Below are 25075 nucleotides of genomic sequence, written 5' to 3'. Positions count from 1 at the left end.
TTCTGCACTGCAATTTACATTCACGCATAAGGCTGAACACGAGCCACATAACAACCATTGGGAAGTCATTACCCAATATAGGTAAATTGGATGTTGTTTGATTCTTGGAAACCCTAGACCAATAAAATAAATTAAAATCAATCAACTAGAGCCCAAAGTAGTCACGCTCCTCCAGAAAAGGAAAAAAATATAGCCACCAGGATTTAGAGTAATAAATTACCAGATTTAGTGGACCAACTATCTTCCTCACTCCTCTCCCCCAGATTCATCGTGAGTAAGATTCTTGGTAGCACACCACTTGGTGAAGTGACTGCCTACTCTTTTGAGACGTGTAGTAGAGCCATCCTAGTCTCGCGCCAACTGTTCCTCTGAATAGGGCATAGTAATTTATAGACCATGCAAATATTTTCAAAAATCTAAAAAAATGAATTTCTACTATTTGTACATCATCATTGATTGAGCATTCATGTCTTATCAATATACATCCCAACCATCATGGAGTTACAATGCAAACCCAAAACCTTGTTCTTTTTGCAGTAGTCCTTATCACTAGTTATCTCATTGCCTATCATATACCGAATTCGAGTATACTACGAGAAATCCTTATGATTATGAACCTCAATTTTCGAACATCCCTAGTAACCAATAAACCTAAGAGTTTTCTAGTCATGTCGACAATTCATGGGATTCCACCACAAATAGTCAACCACCATTCATGTATCCATATGGTCAGTCAGAGTACGATTTCACCCAAAACCCATTGACATTCACATCACCATCCATATCAAATTTATATCACACTCCACCATCTATCACAGACCAACTCTACCAGGAAATGACCAAGCAAACAATACTAACTCAGCAAATACCAACTACCTTATGTTTTCTCCAATCCGATTCAAAAGATGCCACATCTGAGACTAATATTCTTACCACCAGTCCAGAACCCATCCACCAAGAGAAACAAGGTGTTACTATAACAAACCCAATTTCTAAAGCCCATCTTGATACTCATGACCAGTTAAAAACCCATCATCCTCCACCTGACTATCGTGTGAACTCCAGATCTTATGATGATGACTATATGCCTGAAGTCACAGTTTCTCTCACATGCCTTAATGCATCATCACCTATAAATGAGAAAACTCCGGTTGAAGAAACTCAAGAACCTGTATTGGAATCGACACACTTGGACAATAAAATTAAGAAAATTTATGAAGATCTAGGCAGAGAGGACAAAGAAATTGAAGTGCTTGGAAAAGAGGGAATATTATCTATGGTGGAAAGTGGATTTCAATTTAGTTTGGCCGTTAAAGACTTATCGATGGAACAAATTTGTGACATCCTTACTATTGCAGAAATGAACCACAATCTTGTGGAAATGCCAAAATGAAGAATTCTCTGTGTCCTCGTGATCATGTGAAGAACCACTACCCAACCATCATCATCATCCCAATTTAACACCTCTTGAAATCCAACCTCCATTCATTGAAAATCCACAAATTTCTGAGGACAAAACCATGAAACCATTTCAAAGAAACTTCAAATTTGCACTTAAGCCAATTGTCTTGGAGATCATTCATAATTTTCTAAACCTTTCCAATAAAGAGACTTTTCCCAATACACAAACAGAAGAGTCCATCATTTCAGTAGTTGAGAAACCTGGTATGTCTAATTCCTCATCATTTGAACCTCATGAAGGACAGTAACTACCGACCTCTCACTCTTTTGGACAATTCAAATATGACGGGTTATTGCATAAGTTCCATGATGGGTTACATAAACATACTCTTATCATTTTGCATCTTACACTCCAAATACATTATTTCATTCTATTTGGGGGTGTATGCTTTAATATGTTTTTCTATAAAGATCCCCAACTATTTAGATTATTAGTATATAATTAATAGCATATCATCTTTCTTATGCATAGTCTTGGAGAATCTGACTTAAAATGACCCCACATATAGTCTTGAATATCTTACTATAAAAGATTCATATTATGTTTTCTCAATGCATTCCATGGGAGTGCATCCTTAAGGTAACCGGACCACTCCACTTGGAGTGTGTGGTTGTAAATGCCGGAGCCTTAGTCCACGTATATCTCACATATTCTTTGTAAAACACTCTTTACTCGTCGTTTGAGTAAGTGCGATCCTATTAAGCAAGTATACAAATTTTCTTTTTCTATTTTTTACATTTCTTTTTCAAAATAGTTGTTTTTCTCCATTATCATAATAGATGATTCTCGATACATCAATAGTGATGTGATTTTCTAAAACCAAAAACATAGGCAATGAATTCCACATAGAGCAACCCTTAGAAGTACGCAATCTCCATTCTTCTAAGTGTGGTTTGAGGATCAGTTATCTGTTACTAATGGTCGCCCATATATATCACCATGCATTTTCTGTCTCAACCTAAACCATATTACCAATTGTTCCTTGCTCACCAACATATCATCATGTCAACCATCAAATACATTCAGACAAGGACAAGGTACCTACAACAATCAGAATAGAGCATTGGTTCCCATCCCATTTTAACTAGAACTACCAAAATCCACCAAAGAGACTTAGTTCCACCACCCACTAGTGTATAATCAGCTAAACCCTTCCATTATATCTTGTGCAGTAAATCCCTCAACACACATAACTAAAGCCACAGTCTGGCTGGGTTGGGTTCAATAAAGAGCTGACACGAAAGTTGCCTGAGATCACCAGTTATGGTTTGTTTTCAAAAACTAGCATTAAGAATCATGACTTTTGAGTACGAATATCTTAAAACATCTCTCCATAATTTTCAAAACTAGAGGATTTAAAAATGAAAATTATATGCCCCGGAGTAACCAAAATGATATCGGATTCACGTATAATTTTATCTTCTTGTCAAAACCTCTATATGGTTAGAAATATCTTTTGCTTAAGAAAAACATTTACTAAAAAAAAAAACCACACACACACATTTCATATATGTCTGTATAGATAGTTGTTTACATACTTTATATTTCGCACTTTTTATTTCTTCTATCGTAGTATAATAATCATGCATGCATGTTAGATTTTTATGCATTTTATATATGTTTCCAAAAAAATACAAAAAACCAAAAAAGATTTCATAGTAGAATAAATATCCCTAGTATAATACACCATATATTTGTCGTTCTATATCAAATAACCCATGCCCCAAACTTATTTGGGAGTGGCGTATTTTCATCATGAAAAACAGAATACAGGTGTATCACCGTTTTTGCTCATGTTTCTATGGTAATCCCTTTCCTTATCTCTTCATACTTTTGAAAAAGACCAAAAATATTTTTTTCGTTTAGTATTAAAAAAGTCTTGTTTCCTTTTTTCTATGATGAACAAAAAGTTTAGAAGTCTCATTATAGCAATAGAGTTGTTCTTCGTACTTAGACTAGCTAATATATGTACAATAGTTTCTACATCTTTTCGTGGATGACATGCATCAGTATTTGTTTGTATATAGCAGTGAGTTTCTGAAGCCAAGGTTAGAACAATTAAGTTCCATATTCTATGATAATCTAGCCAAAAGCCTCATCTGAATGATTATTGAGGGATGACACAAAGGATGTCCGGATAGAAAGACCATACATCCACTTGCTTGATCGCCACGCCATATCCTAAGAGAAAACTTATGCCCTTTTTGGATCGATATAGCTAAATAAACGTTAAAAACCCAAAAAGATAGTTTTCATCTAGTTACCCCTCATGATCCTTCACCCTTTCTAAAAGCCTTTTTATTATTTACCAAAATTTCTAAGTCGTTACAACACACAATAAAAAGCTTGCCCAGCTGACAAGTTGAGAATTGGATGGATATCAGAAAAAGAGAAGAGAAGACCTTGTACAAAAACAGAACAGTTATTTGCTTCAAAAAGAAAATAAAAGAAACAGAAGAAAAGAAAGACCAATCAAAAACCAAAACTCTAAAAAAAAAATCAAAAGAGTCAATAAAATCGAATCTCCCAAAAGTTCAAAATCATATGGAGTCACAAAGCCAAAGGGCTAAAAGAATGTATCACAATTTGGAAGCAAAAGAACAAAACGAGGTTCTTTTTTGGTTAAAAGTATCTTGAAGACCCAATTTCTCAACTTAACAGATTTTGTTTTCCCTTCCTTTTTCTTTCTAAACCATCACCCTAGCCCTGTAACTCATAATAAAATACTTTTACCTCGATTAGGAATAGGATGGTGTGATAGTAAGTGGCAAGCGTGATCAATCGACCCCGGTTTCTTTGGACATCATTTGAGTATGCGAGGAATATAAGTACCCGCTGCACTTGAGAGAATGAACCTTGAGTGAATCTATTAGAGAGTTGTGATTACAACACACCCCTATGAGAACCTACCTTAAGAAAGCTCTCCAAAAGCCTTGGAAACAACTCTGCTTTTGCATTTCATTGCTTATGCTTTGTACATTCATCTTTAGATGATTAAATTACTGTATATATATTATTCTAAGCTCAAAGGAACTTGTCCTTATTCACCGCTAATGAGATGTATGAACTTCTGAGAATAAATAAGGAAACAAGATCCTTTGTACTAAATAGAAGAAGTTTGTGAGTACTTTCACTGGAAAACTCTCACGAGGCTTAAAGCTCGTCCACTCGGGAATTCCTAGTGGCTTAAGGTCTTGTTGCATATGGTCAATGCAATCGCACTATGTGAAATGAGATTAGTATAACTTATAATAAATCACTCATTTGTGATCTTAGTTTTTTCTCTTATCCTTGCTTGAGGACAATCAAAATGCTATTTGGGGGTGGTGATTAGCTCCCAAATGTGCATTTTATTACCCGTATATTACTGTATTATAGTCCCTTTTACGCTTAACGAAAAGACAACTCATAGCTTTTAATTTACTACCCTTTTCAGGTTAAGGAGTATTTCATACCACTTATCATAAAAGATGCGTCTTAGCACCAAAAAGAGCCTTAATCACGCTTATTATAAAGACCAGTAGCTACTATGGAAAAGTGTTTAAAAAGTCAAAGTCAACCGGTCAAAGTCAAAAGTTAAAGCTCTCAAATCAGAAGACCAGATATAGAGGCCCTTATCTCAAAATATGATGACTTTGTCCCTAAACCTACCTTGGTCAAGAAAAAAAACCAAAAAACAAAAGCAAACGTGAAGTGTGAGGTGTCTAATTTATAATGGAGAAAGGTAAATCTGTAAAACTCAAAAGTAGGGATATATAAGCTAAAAGCGTGGGAGAGAGAAACCATCCATTATCTTAGGATCCAAACCATTTGGTTTGTTTTATTTCTTGTTTAGTTTTTTCAATTCATGTTTTTACTTTATTATTTGTTTTATTTCCTTTCAATCACAACTTGTTATTTGCTTGTTTTTATTTCAATCTTCAATCTTATTTACTTGTTCTTGTTTCAATCTTCAATCTTGTTTATTTGTTCTTATTTCAAGTTTTAATCAATCTTCCTTCCATGTTTTCAAGTCATTTCAATACAAACAATCAAAGCTTTCAAGTTTTCATTAGCTTAGAACCATTCTAATCATGCAAGAGTCTACTTTTATTCTTCACATCTCCCTCACTCAAACTCTAAACAATTTAGAATGAACCTCACTTCTAAAACAAACTTTTTTAAAGTTACTACCACTATCTAAACCTTCAGAGCCCTCTCTCTAGCTCTTGTTTAGTTTATATAGGGTTCCTTTAGGGCGTGCGCAAAAGTTGGAATTGATATGGTGATGTCCTGTCGGTGTTCTACTGGAATCTGGATTTTGATTTTGGACTACGTGAAGCTTTAGATAGTGGTAGTAACTTCAAAAGAGTTTGTTTTTAGAAGTGAGGTTCATCCTAAATTGTTTAGAGTTTGAGTGAGGGAGATGTGAAAAAGAAATGTAGACTCTTATATGGATTAGAATAGTTCTAAGCGAATGAAAACTTGAAAGCTGTGATTATTTGTATTGAAATAACTTGGAAACTTGAAAGGAAGATTGAAACAAACTTGAAATAAGAACAACAAGATGAAATGAAGATTGAAATAAGAACAAGTAAATAACAAATTGATTGAAAGGAAAGAAAACAACAAGAAAATAAAAACATGAATTAAAAAACTAGACAAGAAATTAAACAAACCAAATGGTTTTGATCCTAAGACAATGGATGGTTTCTCTCTCCCTTGCTTTTAGCTTATATATCCCTATTTTTGCCTTTTACAGATTTGCCCTTCTCCATTTCAAATTAGACACCTCACACTTCACTTTTGCTTTTGCTTTTGCTTTTGCTTTTGCTCTTTGGTTTCTTCTTGACCAAGGTAGGTTTAGGGAGAAAGTCATCATATTTTGAGATAAGGGCCTCCATCTCTGGTCTTCTGATTTGAGGGCTTTAACTTTTGACTTTGACTGGTTGAGTTTGACTTTTCAGCATTTTTCCATAGCAGCTACTGGTTTTCGTAATAAGCGTGATTAAGGCTCTTTTTGGTGCTAACACACAGCTTTTATGATAAGTGGTCTAAAATACTCCTTAACTTAAAAAAGGCAATAAAAGCTATGAGTTGTCTTCTCGTTAAGCATAAGAGGGACTGTAATGTAGCAATATACGAATAATAAAATGCACATTTGGGAGCTGATCACTACATGTAAAATCTGGAAAAAGAATTGTTTCTCGTATATTAAGAAGAGAGGGCGCGCCCTGGCAAATAGGCAAATTATAGGGTGTGCACCCTCCAACTTGACTGCAGAAATCCAAACTTTTAGCAGTGCTTCAGGAAGTCCTTATCATGTTATTTCCATACTCGTATCGACCATTCATCTTGTAATCAAACCATGAGGAGTTTACAATCCTTTTAAAGCCTCAGGTCTCAGCCCATTTCGTTGCGTTCGTATTGATTCCTATAAAACCAATGAAATAAACTAATCATAGGAACTCATATCAAATAACTATACAACTTAATATAAATATTATAAATATGGGCATAAATGTGTAGCAATTATGTGCTTATCACCATGTTACGCTGGTGGTGGACTAATTTTTAGGGGCTCAGAAGGGCACAATACCTATTTTTCATGCAACAGACAATCAGGCCAAGTTTTTTGCACTACAATATGATGTTCAACTGCTACTAAGAAATTTCATAAATATAAAATTGGAGACTGATTTCTCCAATTTCAGTGTTTGTTTAAAAGGCAAATTTGTTACTACCACCACTGAGTGTGATTCAAAGTATGGCTTCAGCTTTAACGCTAAAAAGATCAGAGCGTGATTCAATTCTGCTATATCGGGTCTCTGCATCAAGTAAAGTTTTACTCTAAAAATAGACATGCATTTCTAACCTGTTGACAATCCAGACGAGAACTGAGCTAACCGCGTACTCTGTGACCCCCAGATACAGATACAACTTATCCCCCTGTTCAGGACGCGACAACAAAGGGGCCCTTCCCAAGTAACTCTTCAGTTCCTGGAACGCACTCTCACACTCCGCGGTCCATTGGAAATCTAGGGTTAATCTCAATAATCGATACAATGGTGTGCATTTGTCCAACAATTTTGAAATGTATTTATTCAATGGTGTGACCCTTCTTGCCAACCGTTACATTTTGGGGTGATGGCATCTCTATTAGAGACCTAATCTGATCGGGATTCGCCTCTATTCTGCGGTGTGTGACAATATAATCTAGAAACTTCCCTGTGGTTACCCCAAACATGTATTTCTCTGGGTTGAGCTTCAACTTGTGTCTCCACAGTATGTTAAAAGTTTTCTTCAGACCCTCTAAATGTTCCTCTTCTAACATGCTTTTTTCTACCATGTCATCGATGTGGATTTCTATCCCATTCCAAATTTTTCCCTCAAACATATTTTCTCCCAACCTTTGGAAGGTGGCTCTAGTGTTTTTTAAATTGAAGGTCATTCTCGTGTAGTAGTATGTCCCTTTTTCCACCACAAAGGTTGTCTTCTCCTGATCTAGCCCATACATTGCGACCTGATTGTATCCTATAGACCCGTCCATGAAAGAAAACACTTTGAAGCAGCCTCACCGTCCTATCCACTAGCTTATCCACCCGAGGCATGGGATAACTATCTTTGGGACACTCTTTGTTCACGTCCATGAAGTTGACACACATTCGAACCTTGCCATTTTTCTTTGGCACTGCGACCACATTGGACAGCCAATCTATAAATTCCACTTCCCTTATTGTCCCTGCCACTTTTAGTCTTGTAACCTCCTCCCAAATTCCTTCTGCATATTTTGGCTTTACCTTTCTCATCTTTTGCCTCACTGGCCTTGCATCCACGTTCATATGTAAGTAGTGACAAGCAAACTCTGTGTCTAATCCCGTGATATCCTTGATCACCCACACAAATATATCTTGATTCTCTAATAGAAATTGCACCAGCTTGCCCTTCCAATCCTCTGGTAAATTCGACCCTATCGATGTAAATTTCTCTTCATCCCCCGTTCCCACATTCACTATTTTGATATCGTCCAAGGTCTTCAGTTCCCTAAGAGGCTCACCTTCTTCCTCTGTGGCCTCATTCCCTAATTGCTAAGCAGGTATTTTCTCAGAGTCTGAGCACTTTCTTTGTGTTCTACGGATCATACCCTTCACAGTTACCTAATGGCTATTCTTGGTCATCACTTGGTCTTCGCGGACTTTGTGCATTCCATTCGCTTAAGGGTATTGCTTTCATTTCATGTATCCATCGTATTTCCATAATTGCATTGTATTGTGAGTTTGAGTCTACGACCATGAACCAGGTGAACATTGTCACAAGTCCCATCGTCACAAGTAGTATGAGCTCTCCCATGGGCACAATTATGCTTTCGTTGAATCCAAACTGATTTGTCTATGGAGGCTTCAATTATTTTGCATCAATTTTCATTTCCTCTATCGCCCCTCTGAACAACAAGTCCACTGAGCTACCACAATCGATTAACATCATCTTCACCAAGTAATTACCCATTGCTACTGTAATCACTAGCATATCTTCGTGGGGGGAGTCGATTGCTTTTAGGTCCGCTGATGTGAAAACAATTTGATCATTTCCTTCCGCGGACCATGTAACTAGCCATGAGGAACCCTTTACTTCATTAACATGTTAAATACTCGCAGTTCGCCTGATTTTCTTTCTATGAGCCACTCAACACCTCGCCACTAAATATGGCATTAATCATTCTCAAAATCCTGCCTAGGGCCAACTCATGATCGTCTTTCTGGGCTTCTGTCACTAATTTACTCAACATGCCCTTCTCTATCAACCTCTAAATTAGCTATTTCAATGTGTAACAATCATTATTCTCATGGTTTCTGATATGATGATATGCACAATATGGTTTACCTAGAATCTCCATTGGTGTACTGCGCGACCCCTCATAATACTAAAGACTTTTAATTAATGATAAGATCTCATCTAGCAGCCTATTCAGTGGAGTATGCTCTATCTCGTGATATGGCTTTCTGTCTCTATTTTCTCTCCTAACCATGTCTCGATTCCTTTCTGTCCCCGATGAGTCCCCAATATACCTTTCCTTTCCTTCTCTGATGTCTCGCTTTTCCGGTGTCCTTCACTTTTCCCCAAGGATAGCACCGCCTTCCTTGACCTTTTGAGGTCTTTATGCATAGTATCCTCATACCTTATATACTTTTCCACCCATGGATACTGTAGGGCATTTTCTGAGTATCCCCTGATCCTCCTATGTGCCTTATTATTCAAAATCTTTTCTTGATGGAAAAGGGATGAGATGATTTAATGTTCAGGGTTGAACCACCTGGCGGCTGCCTACGTATCTCCTTGTTTACTTAGAAGAATCAAACTCTATTTTGTGTAGTTCCTAAAAGCGAATTCCTATGGTTTATATAGGAAGAGCCTTGAGAGTCCTAGGGTTAGGTTTAACCTCACCGCTTGTGAGTTCCCTTCTATCTTTGGACTCTGCCTTCCTATTAGGAATTCTCTCCTTATGGAAGTGTGAATCTATACCATATCTTATTAGAGGTAGGTTTCCTTGTTGATCATAATATCCCATCGCATATGGAAGATTAGATCTAAAAGGTAACTCTTAAAGATGTCATTCTGATTCCTTCCTTATCATCAAAGATCGCTCTCTTCAGTTTTCTTCTGTTCAGGAACTGTCTTTATCAGTTCCTAATGACTTGGAGAACTGGTATATTCAAAGGCAGGTCGTCACGTGACTATCACATGCTTACGACACACTCGTGATAAACACGAGATTACTTAATCCCAAAACTATTCCAATGGTTCTTGTCTTATTCCAGGTATCTATAGTCCTAGGTTATTTCCCATCCACGTGTCATCTGATCAATGACGGGAAATCCCCCTTACAGATGCCCCCTCTCGTGACATCTAGCACATGGGCATTTGAAGCGACACTGCTTTTGGCGCGAGAATCTTTTTCATAAACAATTGTTGGAACTGCTTACGGACTCACCTAATTAAGGCTCTGAAAAGACGGCTCTAGCAGACATGCCTTTTCCTAAAAAAGGTAATGATGGCAGTTCCATCCCGGAAAGACGCAACGTTTGGGTTAATCATAACCGTCTATCGCATCTGTATATGAAGGGGCTTAGAGAGAGAATCTTTCTTATCTCTTCTGCTAGCGTTCTCTGTATACAAACTTTATGCTCTCCTGCTATGGTTTAACTAAAAATTCAAACTTTCTACCCTTTCTGACTATGACGAACCCAAATTGGTCACTTATCAACTTTGGAGATCTCTCTTCCCTAGAACTGATAAGAGATAAGTTTTGCATCCCTGCCAATATTGGGCTTGAGTGTGGGAGATTATCTGACGAGTTGGCCTACAAGGAGGTTACGCTCGTCACAATTGGTCAACTCAGAGCCGGTCTCACTCTTCCTCTCTACCTATTGTTGAGGGAGTGCCTGATTCACTTCAATCTTGCCCTTGGTCAAACGACTCTCATGTTTTACAGAACTGTCATGTACTCTGCCATACTGGTAAAGAGGCATGGATTCGTCTTGAACAGATGGGTGTTTGGGTATTTTTATGAGGTCCATCGCATTCGAGACTAGTCTTAATCTCATGACTAAAGACAAGAATGCTCCAATCGTCTTCTTTGAGGAAAAGCACAGTGATGAGGTTGGGCTGATTACCACATCCAAGTGCTGCGTGATGAGTGGGACCTTCGTCCTCAAGATGCTCATGGCGAACCAGTGGGGATTCCTATTCCCAGAAAGCATACTCATGCACCAACCCGTAAGCATACTTTCTCATGAATTTACAAATCGTCCATAAGTGCTTTCAACTGATTTCTCTTGTTATTATCCCTTAGATGACTCTTCCCCATAGAACCAACTTACCGCAACTGATGCTGCTACTATGGATTTTATCAACAAGATCTCCAAAGATCATAGGATGCCCTAGGTGGTAGGTCCTGATACCACCCACCTCCTTGAGTATTTCAATATGTCTATTGAAGAACTGCTGGCCCTTTCCCCCGGATTTTCTCCATTTGGGGTTAACACTGTGAACACTAGGCGCACAATACTCCCTCCCCCTGTAGATTAAGATGCTAGTCTTCTTCCTCCTCTAGGTCAGGATGAATCTTCTCTCAACACTAGAAGAAAGGGGAACCATAAAGAGAAGAGTTTTGTTATGACTTCGAGTGCCACTGCCATATCGGGTACAGTTCAGGAGCCTGATGTCAGCGATGATTACATAATCACTGCTGGGAGGGGCCATGAACTGCCTCATGAACTTCTGGCAGTGAGAAATTTTAAAAGGGAAGTACGCGCGTCCAACTACTCAAAATTAAAGAGAACTGATTTTGCTCTGGCTCTTGGTGTTGCACCCTCAAGTAAGATAACCAAATTGGGTCTTCTATCTGTGGATGAAGAGACATCTTTTAAGGCTCCTATGAATGTTCCAAGTAAGTTTTATGAAGAAGTTACTGCACCACTACCAGTTCCAGATCCTCTCCTAGGTTCTGAACTGCAGGCTGGTAGCCATGTACCATTGACTGTTAATCCTTCCCTCCCTGATGACCGAAGGGGGAAAGGTGTCATTGCGCTGGCCGTTGCAACTGTTGCTCTCTTTCCCCCTCGAACTGATAGGAGGAGGACGGCAGATGATATGCTCTTCTCGCCAAAATCCCCAGACTCTCCTGAAAGGGAGATGATCGTGGAGATGAGGCGTTAGGGCCGACCTGATGAGCTTACCATTACTAATAAGCATTTAGTTAATGATGTTGACATCGCATTTGGCATTCAGGAAGTTACGCGACTTCTTGTTGATAGAGCTAAAGTGAGTATGGCTGGTAGCCTGGATCTGTCATTACACAGATCCATCGTTTATCTTGCCAAGGTAAAACTTCTTTCTCTGTACAATGTTCTATTTTCCTCATTGTGTTGCTTATACACCCTATATTTTTTTTTTAGTTAGTGAATAACTTCTTGGCCATGAAAGAGCCAATCTTTGCGACCTCAACCAGTACCGCTACTAATGACATGGCCACTGGTGAGTTGATCTGGGAGAAAAAAGCTGCTAAGAAAAGAGCTGAGGAAGTGCAAACCCATATCGACCAACTTTTGGTAAAAGAGAAAAAGTCAGATGCTGGTTTCAGGAATATGAGAGAGACGATTTCCAACCTCCAAAACTCTCTAGACAAGTCCCAAAATGGAGCTACCAAGGCTGCCTCTTGGAAAGTGAGGTTCTTGAAGCTGTGCTCTCACTTCACCATACTGCAAGCAAAGCATGACCAAGTCCAAGAAGAGCTTAACCGTAGGAATACCGAGATGAGAACTCTTGGCCAAGCCATTACTCATGTAAATGAAGTTATGATAGGTTATGAGAGGGCTCTCAAAAAGAAGCGTTTATATTCCAAGGTGGTGCAAGAGGTAAAGAAGAGGTCAACTGAAAATGCTATTCGTTTTGCCCTGAGAGTACTTAATGTTTTTTGAAGAATCCTTCAATGCAGCCAAATAAGTTAAGTTCGAGGAAGCTATTGAGGCTATTGGGTATGTTTCTAAGGTGGATGATCAGGGGCAAGTGACTAACCCTTTCATCTTGTTTCCTGACCTGACTACCAGTATCTTAGCGATTCATAATGAACTTATGCTTGATGCTTCCTCATCTTCTGGAGAAGACACCAATGATGACATGCCTGCCATCCAGCTTCTTTTTTTGCCTGTGCCCATTTCAGGTGAATGTTCTGTTCAGCCTTCAACTATCCCAGCCAATCCAACCGCACCATCTATTCCTGAGAGTGGCCCAGGAGCTCTTGATATTGGTGCCGTAGAAAGTACTAATGCTAAACCGAAATTTGATTCTACCCCTGCTCAACAAGCTAAGTGAAGACTTAGCTATCTAGTTCATGATTTAGAAAACATTTATTTTGAAACAATATTTCTATGGGTCTGTAATATTGAGCTTAGTTGCTCACATACAATTTACTTACTGAGCTCTACAGCTCTTCTAGTTTATGCATGCATTTAAAACATTTTATGTTATATAACATATTATGATATGAACTACTATGCACATTCTACCCCTGATGCCCCCAAAGTTTATTTGGAATAACAATAGGTGACCCTAATAGGCTAAACAGGTTAAATAGAGGTGTAACCAGAATCTGATCAGGATATCATGGGACCGTCTAAGTTTAACTGTAACTGAAAGTTCGATCGTAATAGAGGAACAGTGTCACAAAGGAGTCGTATATCTATGCGAAGGTAACTTGGTACCTTGAGCACGACACTATTTTTAATAACGAAAGGTACTGTTTATTTAAAAAATAAATAGGTTATCACCAGAATAACAGTGGGGGAGTCTTCCTTAGCGCAATCATGCCGATTTAAATATAGGCTAATGATCGCACATTAGGATCTGGATCCAACCCAAATCTTTCCAGCAACCCCCATTAGTGATGTTATGAGAACGCAAGGAACTGGCATACAGTTCGGGTTCCCAAGAACACTATCTCTAGTTCCCTGTCAAGCTGGCATACAGTTTACTGAACAATTAATGTGGTTAGATTCCCTAAAGGCTTAACCCATCAAGGATAATCACAGTCTTAAAGAACTGGTGTATAGTTCATGCTATTGGCATATAGTTCGGTGTCCCCAAACTCAGTATCTCTGGTTCCAAAGCAAATTGGCATACAATTTTTTTGAACAGATAGTGAGAAGTTATGCCCTAAAGGTTTAGTCCATTGTGGATAATAAATAAAGATCTGACACAAGGAGTAAATTTGATTGCAAGGTGAGGAACATTGTTGATAGCTAGAGAGAATAAATAATGCATAAAGAAGCATGAAATAACAATTTATTGATAGTACTTATGCAGGTGCTCTGTGTTCCATGGTTTAACAAGAACATCCCCTTCAACAGTACGTAAGTAGTAAAAACCAGTTTGGCCAACCTTGTCGATAATGTATTGTCCCTCCCAGTTGGGCCCAAGCTTGCCGTTGTGCTCCGGATCTCACACAGAACCAGATCGCCAGATTTGAAAGCTTGAATTCATACTCTCTTGTCGTATGATCTTTTCAGCATCTGCTGGTTGGCCGCCAAGCGCAATGCGACGCCTTCCCACTTTTCATCTAGGAGATCCATTTTCCTGCATAACAATTTCTCATTGTCTAGTGTGTGCACAACGTCCGACTTCTGAGTAGGAACTACTAGTTCGGGAGGTATGACAGCTTCAGTTCCGTAGGTCAGTGAAAATGGAGACTCACCAGTCGATCGTCTGGGTGTAGCTCGGTATGCCCATAGAACCTTAGGTAGTTCCTCGACCCATAAACACTTTGCGTCATCTAGTTTGTACTTCATGTTATCCAAAATAACCCTATTGGAGGCCTCAGCCTGGCCATTACCTTGTGGATACCTCGGGGTTGAGAAAAGATGGGTAATGTGTAACTCTTCACAAAGTTTGGCCACCGATCCGCCAGCGAACTATTGCCCATTATCTGAGATGATGACTTTGGGTATGCCAAACCTACAAACAATGTTGTTCTAAATGAACTTTCTGACGTCCTATTCTCGAATGTAGACAAGGGGAACTACCTCTATCCACTTAGTGAAGTAATCCGTCACTACCAGTAAAAATTTGACATTGATGGGAGCAGGTGGCAAGGGTCCCATAATGTCAGTTCCCCACTATGCAAATGGCCATGGGCTGGCCAATGGATGCAGCTCTGTCGTGGGAGGATAGATAAGCTGGGCATGTCACTAACACTTTTCACATTTGCGGGCAAAAACTTGTGAATCCTTTTGCATGTAAGGCTAAAACTACCCTTGCCTTAGGATCCTGAGAGTGAGTGTTCTGCCCCTAGCGTGGTTGCCACTAATTCCTTTGTGAACCTCTCGTATGACTTGTTCAGCGAGGTCTGGGGAAAGACATCGGAGGTGAGGTCCCAGGAAGGACTTCTTGTAAAGATCATCTCTAATAAGGATGAATCTTGGTACCTTTGCAAGCAGATGCCTTGCTATGTTCTTATCCTCTGGGAATGTCCCATCCTTAAGGTAATACTTGTATGGATCCATCCAGTTTGGTGTGGTGGCTGGAATAACATAAACTATTATGACAGTGGGTGCATGAATGCTAGGTTTGTCCTGGAACTCTATAGGGATGGAGCGAGACTCGCTGTTACCCTACATTGAGGCAACATATGCCAAAGCATCTACGTGTCGATTTTCTGATCAAGGCAGCTGATAAAATTGAATATTCTAGAACTTGCTTTGAAGACCCCTTACTAGTTCCAGGCATTTAGCCATTCATTCATCTCTAGCCTCGTATCCTCTATCAACTTGAAACACAACCAGCTGTGAGTCACTAAAAACTTAAGCCCAGGTCGAGAGCCATTGTGAGGCCAGCAAGTGTCACCTCCTACTCTACTTCTTGGCATTCTTTCGTCCATGCAAATGAAGTATTTTTTTTGCAGTAATTGAAATAGAAGTTTGCACTTATCTAAACTATTGGAGATGAACCTATTCAGAGCTGCTAACTTGCCTATCACTTTTTGAACCTCTTTCATGTTTTTAGGTGAAGGCATTTCTACGAGTGCCCAGATCTGATCTAGGTTTGCCTCGATTCCTCTCTTAGTAACCAGATACCCTAAAAACTTCCCTAAGGAGACAACAAAAGCACATTTTGCTGGGTTAAGTTTCATGTGATACTTTCGGAGAATGTCAAATGCACGTTTTAGGTGAGAGAGGTGATATCCACGTCTTAGTCTTTTGATCAAGAGATCGTCTACATACACCTCTACAATGTCACCTATCAATCCCTCGAACATTTTGTTTACCAAACGTTGGTACGTGGCTCCCGCATTTTTCAGTCCGAACGGCATGAGTTGATAACAGTACAGGCCATCCTCAGTTGTGAAACAACCATGTTTGTGGTCTTCCTCATGCAATGGGATCTGTGAAGGATAACAATTCATGTTCAGTCGTTGCATCCACCAATTTGTCAATCTGTGGTAGAGGGTAACTGTCTTTTAGACACGCGTGTTTCAGATCTGTGAAGTCGATACAGATTATCCATGACCCATTCTTCTTACATACTGGGACAATGTTAGAAATCCAGGTGGGGAAATTGATTTCAATTCCCTAACAAAATTAGTTGCCTTCAGCTTTCACTGGTTTGGATATGTCAACACCTTTTTTTCTCGGTTTCTATTTGACTACTACTACATCACTGCAGACATTAAGCCGATGGCATGCCACATGGGGTTCAATTCCTAGCATTTCTTCGAATGACCAAGCAAATACGTCTTTGTGTTCTCGGAGGAAGTGTAGTAGAGCCTAGCGCTCTTCAAAACTCAATAAGGTGCCGATGAAAGTGGTTTTGGGCGAGCTTCCTCCCACGATTTCCACTTCCACTAATGGCTCTAGTGAGAGGGGATCCTCCCTCTCTCTTGGGACCAAGTCTGAGAGAGGTGGATACATCTGTAATTGCTATTTAGCGGGTTGCCCCACCTCCATTGGTTCAAAAGGGTGGGGACTACTTTCTCGCCATAGCCTAGCATGTTTTGGCAACCACCTGATCTCCTCTGATTGTCTCAATTTTCCCATTATGTGGTAATTTTAGACATTGGTGATAGGTGTTGGGAATAGTGCGGAGTCTATGCAGCCAGGTCCTACCCAAGATTATATGATAGGGCATGTTAGTTTTTACCACAACAAATTTATGATGAAGGTTACCAGACCAGTAGCTACGGGTAGCTAGACCTCCCCGATTGTTATAGCTTTGTCTCCACTTAATCCATATAGGTTGGAGCTGGTGGCGACCATCTCAAAGTTAGGAATCTATAGTTTTTTGAATGCTTCATAGTATAACACATCTGCTGAACTTCCTGAGTCAGCCAATATGCGATGCAAATCATAGTCTCCAAAAAGAAGTGTAAGAACTAGTGCATCGTCATGTAGACTCTAGATGCTGAGACAGTCAACCTCAGTGAAAAGGATGAGTGGATCTTGGTAGGGTAACTTGTTAACTTGGGCACAATTTGTAGTTAATTCGCGGTACATGATCCTCATTTGCTTGGCAACACGCATTTGGTATCGCGCACCTTTTTCTATGACCTGCCCACTTCGCTTGCTTGCCTTTCCTGAAATCATGTTTATCTAGACTCGGCCATTGAGTGGTACAGTACCTGGGGGATCCTAAACTGACGTGCTGATCTCCTCAGGTTGTACTGCATTTACCTGCTCGTGTGCTACTAACTGCTTCAAATAACCCTTTTCAATTAGATCCTGTAGTTCATTTTTCAGGGTCCTATAGGCCCTAGTACGGTGACCCTTACTCTTGTAGAACTCGCAGTAGATCCTCTGGTCTCTGGTACCCAGGGAGCCTAACTTGAGTGGAGCTAGCCATTTTAGGTAGCTCTAGTTCTTGATCGAGTCCAGAACCTAGTCTGTCATTTTGTTCAGAGGGGCGAAATTTTTGTCCATTGAGGGAAGAGCTTCTTCAGCTCCTTCAATCCATGGCTTCTTTTATGGTTTTCCATCTCCATTGCTTGCTACATTTTCATATTGCCCTCTGGGCATTCGTCCCTTTGATGGGGATTCAGCCTTTTGGCGACCACGATGACGATCTCTCTTTAGCTTTTAAGTTGAAGAGTTCCCATTCCCCTCTCATGGGACCACAGGGGTTGTCCGATTAGTCTTCTTTGCTTCCTGACGTCTATTCATGACATCCTCCTCCCACCCACCCTGCATGAGTTTCAACCCTGTCTAGGAGTTCCTCCAAATCACGTGGTGGTTTCCTGGAGAGGGACCCGAATAAGACATTATTTTCATCTAACCCCTATTTGAAAGCTATTATAGTAGTATGTTCGTCACAAGACTCTATCGGGATTGAAATTTCCATAAATCGTTGCATGTCGGACCTTAATGCCTCTCCATCCTTTTTCTTGATGTTGAACAGTGCATCAATCCATTTTGGTTGGTGCTTATTGCACGAGTACCTGTCGATGAAGGTCCTAAATAGCTCGATCTTCTGAGGACCTGATCTGCCGTTCAGGTAACCTGTGGTACCAGTGGATCATGGATCCTGATAGGGAAGCTTTGAACTCTTGACATATGACGTGGCCATACCTCTCATACTGTCCCATGGTGGCGCGATATCTAAATACATGATCCACCGGATCTAACTTGCCACTAAAGATACTGAACTTTGGTTGTTTGTAGCCGCAAGGATAGGGCTTTCTCATTAGTCGTGATGAGAAAAGAGATCTGCCTGCCCCCGATTATAGCGGATTGAACAAGGGAGTCTTGCATTTTTCTTTCTTTTCCTGTCATCCTATGCATCTGACGGATCAGGTCATTTTTCTCAATCTCCCATGTGCTTTCTTTGGTAGAAAGTCTCTTGTTTTGGGTTCTTTTTTGGTGTCAGGGGTTGACATCATGATCCTGGTCAGTTGACTCTGACTCTGATGCCATATTCGAGTCCTCATCCGAATTACTGTATTTTGACTCTGATGGTTCGCATCGAACTGGATCCCCACTCCTTGGGTTCCTAGCTCGACCGCCCTCTGGAAGGCCATCATCATCGAGATCGATGAGCGGTTGCTTCCCTGTGTCAGATTGATATAAGTGCCTCAGCATCTATACCTTTCGCTAAAGGTTACTTCTTTGTTACTCCAGAGACTGTACTGCCTAGTTTGCTTGAACAGACTCTGGGTTGGTAAGAACAACATTCTCACCATTTTGATGTTCTCCTTGAGCGTTAGTTGTAGGGCCTGCACCGAGAGCAACTGGTCGATCGGTGTTGGTCACCTGTCCTTGAAGGAGATTATTCACATCATGATGATCGACATTCTCCCCCTTCAAGCATCTCATGCTCTTCTTATCTAACAGCGATGCTACGGGTGGTAGTGCCACCTTTTGTTTTCTTAGTTACTGCCATCATAATGGTAAGAGTTTTTAAACTAAATCAGTCATTGAAACGAATGTTTACCTGCTTTCATCTCCACAGACGATGCCAAAAGATGTAGCTAGGGGATTTTTTGAGTATCCCCTGATCTTCCTCTGTGCCTTGTGATTCAGAATCTTTTCTTGATGGAGAAGTGATGAGATGATTCAATGTTAAGGGTTGAACCGCTTGGCAGCTACCTATGTATCTCCTTATTTACTTAGAAGAATCAAACCCTATTTTGCGTAGTTCCTAAGAGCGAATTCCTATGGTTTATATAAGAAGAGCGTTAAGAGTCCTAGGATTAGGGTTAACCTCGCCGCTTGTGAGTTCCCTTCCATCTTTGGACTCTGCCTTCCTATTAGGAATCCTCTCCTTATGGAAGTATGAATCTATACCATATCTTATTAGAGGTAGGTTTTCTTGTTGGTCATAATATCCCATCGCATATAGGAAGATTATATCTAAAAGGTAACTCTTAAAGATATGTCATTCTGATTTCTTCCTTATCATCAAAGATCACCCTCTTCAGTTTCCTTATGTTCAGGAACTGTCTTTATCAGTTCCTAACGACTTGGAGAACTGGTATATTCAGAGGCGGGTTGTAATGTGACTATCACATGCTTATGACACACTCATGATAAACACGAGATAACTTAATCCCATAACTAATCCGATGGTTCTCGTCTTATTCTAGGTATCCATAGTCCTAGGTCATTTCCCATCCACGTGTCATCTAATCAATGACTGGAAATCCCCCTTACAGATACAAATCGTGTAAAGTCGCAATCTCATTTTTAGCCACAGACTCATGGACTCTCGTCCCAGGGCGTAAACCTCTTTCAAACGATATCACCGTTGTCCTCTCATCCAAGTTTTCCACCTTTAGTGTCTCAGTCTTGAATCTGCATAAATAATCCCTCATAGACTCCGCACATCTTTGACGAACATTGAATAAAGTTGTGATATCAACAATACACCTTTTTTGGTGTATGAAATGGTCTATGAATGCCTACTCTAATTCTTGAAAGTTATTTATGTTATTCGGTGGTAGTCGGTAGTACTAATCTAAAGCCCCATCCTTTAGGCTGGCAGGAAACATCATGCACCACAACCTATCATATCGGGCTTCTTACCATAAAGGCATCTGTTGTCAAAAATGATGAATGTGATCCATGGGATCTCCTTTCTTGTCGTACCTTTCGAATATGGGCAGATTGAAACACTTCGGAACCTCAGAAGTCCATACAACGTCCACCAATAGGTTGTGGTTCAGTCTCGCCGCCACTTGGTTAGCCGCTCCTACTAACCCTATCATCTGCTGTAGATTTGCCTCGTGGTCATTGGCTATCATCTCCGGAACTTGCTCCGTTGTGATGTAGGTTACCACGTTCTCCACCAGGTTTGGCCTCTCAAACTCTCTGTCATCCTCTTCACTTGATTTATCTGTCCTTTCCTCCTCCGTTGTTTCCTTCTCTCTGCTGAGTCCGTCATTCGATCTCTTCTCTCAACCTTGCAATCTTTTCTTACAAAAGCCTTGTTTCCTCTGAAACTAACACTGTGGTCTCTTCCTCTCCTTGGTCTCCCCCCTCATTTCTCATTGATTCACCATCCCCTGCACTACTAACTACCTTGGTCTGCCTACTCCTCTTTTTGCTATTGTTGACATCTTTGAGTTGCTTTTATCTCTCGTTTCCCTACAAACGGCGCCAAATGTAGTATCACTCTTACTCTTCTCTCTTTTTCTCTAAGTTTTTCTCCTCTCCTCTTTTAATTCAGTTTTCCTCACTTCTCTTCCTCTTTATACCCTCATCTCTCTTCGTCCTAGTCGTTCACCTGTCCCCGCATCTCATGGTCTTTTGCTTTCCATGTGTGCGTTTCTCCGCCAAGTGATTTAGGGATCCACGGTACTGATTCCATGCCTCTCGATTCTCTTGGTTGTATAGCTTCAGGGTCAACCCACCATTGGCTCTCTGCATCACGAACTGAGCTACTACAAGAGCATAACAGGACTTGCAAACCAATTGAATCATAAAAGATACATCACTAGAAGCCATAATAGAGTTTGAAACACTAAATATTCATGCACCAAAATATAATCAACAACATCACTTCTTGTTCTTGTTTCTGCAACAAATAAACATCATATATAGTCATCCTTACCTAGCTAGCTTATCTCTTCTAGGTTATCTAAGATATATGTCAACATGCCAACTTGCATTGGGGGATGGTTTTGGTGAAAGTGAGTAGTCTAACATGCCAACATGCATTGGGGGATGGTTTTGGTGAAAGTGAGTAGTCTTTTGGCTTAACACATGAAAAGAGGACGCAATAGTATAAATATAGGTTTTAAGTACAACATAAATGTGTGTTAAATTTTAACACTTTTGAACTTACATGTTGTAATTATTAAGGTTTTTTAGACATTGGTCCTACTATTACAATGGTAATTAGACTTTGGTCCATAAATGCTGAAATATTAGTTTTTGGTCCTACTTCTATTACTTAACCGTTAGTCAACTTGATCATCATCTCTCACTCTTAAAGATAAATTAGTATTTGACTCAGATAATAATGTCATCGTTAGGACATGGTTCATTATTGTAAGTTAGATATTATAGTTTAGTCCTACTTTCTGACAGTCAAGTAATAGAAGTGGGACCAAAAACTAATATTTCAGCATTTCTTGACCAAAGTCTAATTCCATAGTAATAGTATGACCAATGTCTAAAAAACCCTAATTATTGATAGGCTATCCCAACACAATCACTACTACAAAAAGACACATATACCACGGTAGGTATAAATTTATATACCACTGGTTTTGTAATAACAGTGGCTAATATTTGTATACCACGGTAGAAACTCATCTGACTTTTTGGATCTTAGTTTATGACCACTAATTTACATAAACCGTGGCATCTTGTTAGTTTATACCATGGCACATTCATTTTCTACTTTTCTATTATGGAGTATCCCACGGTTTCCTGGCCCAAAACAGTGGTATATATTTCGGTAAATTATAATACCATGGGGATAGAGATATATCAAAGAAAATCAAAACAGTAAAAGAAAAAACACAAACAAAAGTTCCTCTCGCTAAAAATCGTCGGCACTCATTCTTTCAATTTTCTTGCAACTTCCATTAACTCTATGGCCAATTTCTCGAACCCAAACTTTAAGAGAAGTGACCAGTGTGTGCTTCAATAGGTTGTGAACCTCTTCGTTTCGTGCATCACACAAGATTGTGCCTGCTTCATTTTTTAATTTTCTTCGATTTCATCTTGTAAGAATTTATCATTTATACTTGAAATTCAAAGTGTGTGTTTTTTTTATTACGTACATAAAGTCTATAAGTTACAATTTCTCATTTTCACTTCAAAATTTCTGGTGTTTAATCTTTGTTTGTCGTTTGAGGAAATCTAATTACTAGACTTATTTCCAATTAAATTTGAGAGGGTTGGATACTTAATTGGCGATTGAGGTTCTCTCTGTGTTGTTTATTTGTGATGATTCACTTTAGTTAGTTGTTTTTTCTCTAAATAGTCGTTTGTCTTGCTCTTAATGTGTTTGATAGAATGATTGTGTGAGTTGCCTGGTGTGGTCTTAAAGCAGGAAACAACGCCCATAACATTTTCCTTGCTCTGGCCACTTGCAATACTGTGGTGCCTTTGGTGGTAGAAACAACAAACCCGGCCTCTTCTAAGGTTGGTAGATTATCAAGGTGAATCTCCTGATGAGTAGGCACATATGGTTACATGCCTATAGAACGAACCTCTGGCACATATGGTTACATGCCTATGCAACTAGATGCCTGCATGGTGAGTAGTAGTTAAGAGATTTTGGTTCATATATATTTCCTTACTCATTAGTTACAAGTGGTGTATTAATAGCACAAAGGAGTATTCACTACTACAGAATGACACTTATACCACTGTTTTTAAGTGTGGTATAAATATATTTACCACTGTTATACAACCGTGACAATAGGTGGTGTGGTATATAATAATAGCAAAACTGTGGTATATATGTTTAACGGATACCACAGTTTTTCAAAGAACCGTGGTTTGTATGCCCATTATATACCACGGTTGTCAACAGAACCGTGGCATATAAGCTATTGAAACCGTGGTTTATATTAGTGTATGTGTTATAATACCGTGGTATATAGTTATACTAAACACTACGGTTTATGCCAAACCGTGGTATATATATATATATATATATATATATATATATATATATATATATTTATATAATAATATTTAATAATAATGTCTTCTTCCACTTAAAACCGAACCTGCATAACAAAATTTACACGTCCTGCCTACATACAACATTTCCATCTTCCCAACAAATTCCAAAATGTACAATAAACTATCAAACATTGCAAAAAAAGATAATAATAATAAAAAAAACTTCCATTAATTTTTTGAGTGCACTAAGAAAACAAACTTCAAATTCCTTTTCATAAATTAAACTTGAGGGGTCCGAACATAGCTAAAACTCATCCTCATTCGCTTCCGACTAAAACACCCCATTTTCCTGGATGAACTGAATAATATCGAGTCGAACACCGTCAAGTTCATCTTGCGTGTATGTCTCCTTCAGTTCTAAATTTGTTATCTGGATGAGTCAAAGCACAACATGTGGAGTTACTATATAAGAATAAGGCGAAGTCGTTGAGCCAAATAAAGTGTTTGTCAAAACTTTCGAATACCTTATTTTCAAATGATCCAGTTGAACAAGCTTCTACTATTTCCCTCATAAACTTCATTGTATAATACCCACACTGTACCACCGGGTTGATATGGGCCCTAACATATAGACTCACAACATATGTAAACATATACTTTTCAAAGAAAAAGACAATAATGTGTAGGATTTGTTTATCTTGATCTTGTCCCATTTCAGCGGAACTCGTTTCCCATCAACCCTTTGCAATGTGAGGACCGCACTTCACAATAAGATAATTGCAAAACATTTAATTCACATATATGGTATCAATGTTGGCACGAGGATAAACTCCAAACCTACATGAAACAGTCACATGCTCCAAGGATGGTGCTTAGATGACATACAAAGAACCAGAACTTAGGTACATGCATAAACAAGCTAGGCCAACCCATCCACAAAAAATGCCATGTATGTTATAAAAAGTGCATTAAAGAGCCTCTCTACTGCCTCAAACAAATCTTTTGATGGATTGGAGCTATTTACATCACCTTGGGCAAGACGATGCCAAAATGCAAATTTCAAGAAATTAATCCTTTTCCGAATCCTAGAGCGCACAATTCAAGTGTATATGAACATTTTCTTTGCGTGTATGTGGCTCACAATTAACACTCTTTACTAATTATCTTCAACACAATTAACACTCTTCACCAATTACCTTCAGCATCTGTCATAGGTGTTTTAGATTTGAGTGCTACTGAAAATTTATGTTCTCAGATAGAAATTAACTAAGTATACAAAAGATTGTAGAAATATAAAATGAAACAAACCTAATTGAGGATCCCTTGATTGGCCTTTTAACCTGAAACAAAAGAATATAACGAGAAACAACAAATAATAGATTCAATTTTAGCACTTTTTAATAAGCAACCAAACTCTTGTTCCATCTCTATGACTTACAATCTCTATTGAACAATGCAAAAACTACAATATCTTATTGTTAAGATAATAGGTCTACACCATTAGGGTTTT

At 39.1% G+C, this 25075-nt stretch overlaps 1 protein-coding gene and 1 long non-coding RNA gene across 2 annotated transcripts; both read right to left on the bottom strand.

Moving 5' to 3' along the window:
- Positions 1 to 14475: 14475 nt before the first annotated feature.
- On the bottom strand, positions 14476 to 14784 carry LOC147497896 (uncharacterized). The gene has a single exon (XM_086563045.1). The coding sequence runs from the start codon at positions 14782 to 14784 to the stop codon at positions 14476 to 14478; it is 309 nt and encodes a 102-aa protein (XP_086419171.1).
- An 8988-nt stretch (positions 14785 to 23772) lies between these two features.
- On the bottom strand, positions 23773 to 24163 carry LOC147497895 (uncharacterized). The gene is made up of 2 exons (XR_015194160.1): positions 24090 to 24163; positions 23773 to 23995 (listed from the first exon to the last, which is right to left on the bottom strand). It is a non-coding gene; the product is annotated as an uncharacterized LOC147497895 (long non-coding RNA).
- Positions 24164 to 25075: the final 912 nt, after the last annotated feature.

The sequence above is a fragment of the Coptis chinensis genome, chromosome 5 (assembly GCF_015680905.1).
Source record: "Coptis chinensis isolate HL-2020 chromosome 5, ASM1568090v1, whole genome shotgun sequence".
In the NCBI taxonomy this organism is placed as follows: Eukaryota; Viridiplantae; Streptophyta; class Magnoliopsida; order Ranunculales; family Ranunculaceae; genus Coptis; species Coptis chinensis.
This window is presented reverse-complemented; position numbering and strand designations above follow the sequence as displayed.

Excerpts from the sequence above, each read along its gene's own strand:
- LOC147497896 (XM_086563045.1), bottom strand. The coding sequence starts at position 14,784 with ATGAAGTACAAACTAGATGACGCAAAGTGTTTATGGGTCGAGGAACTA.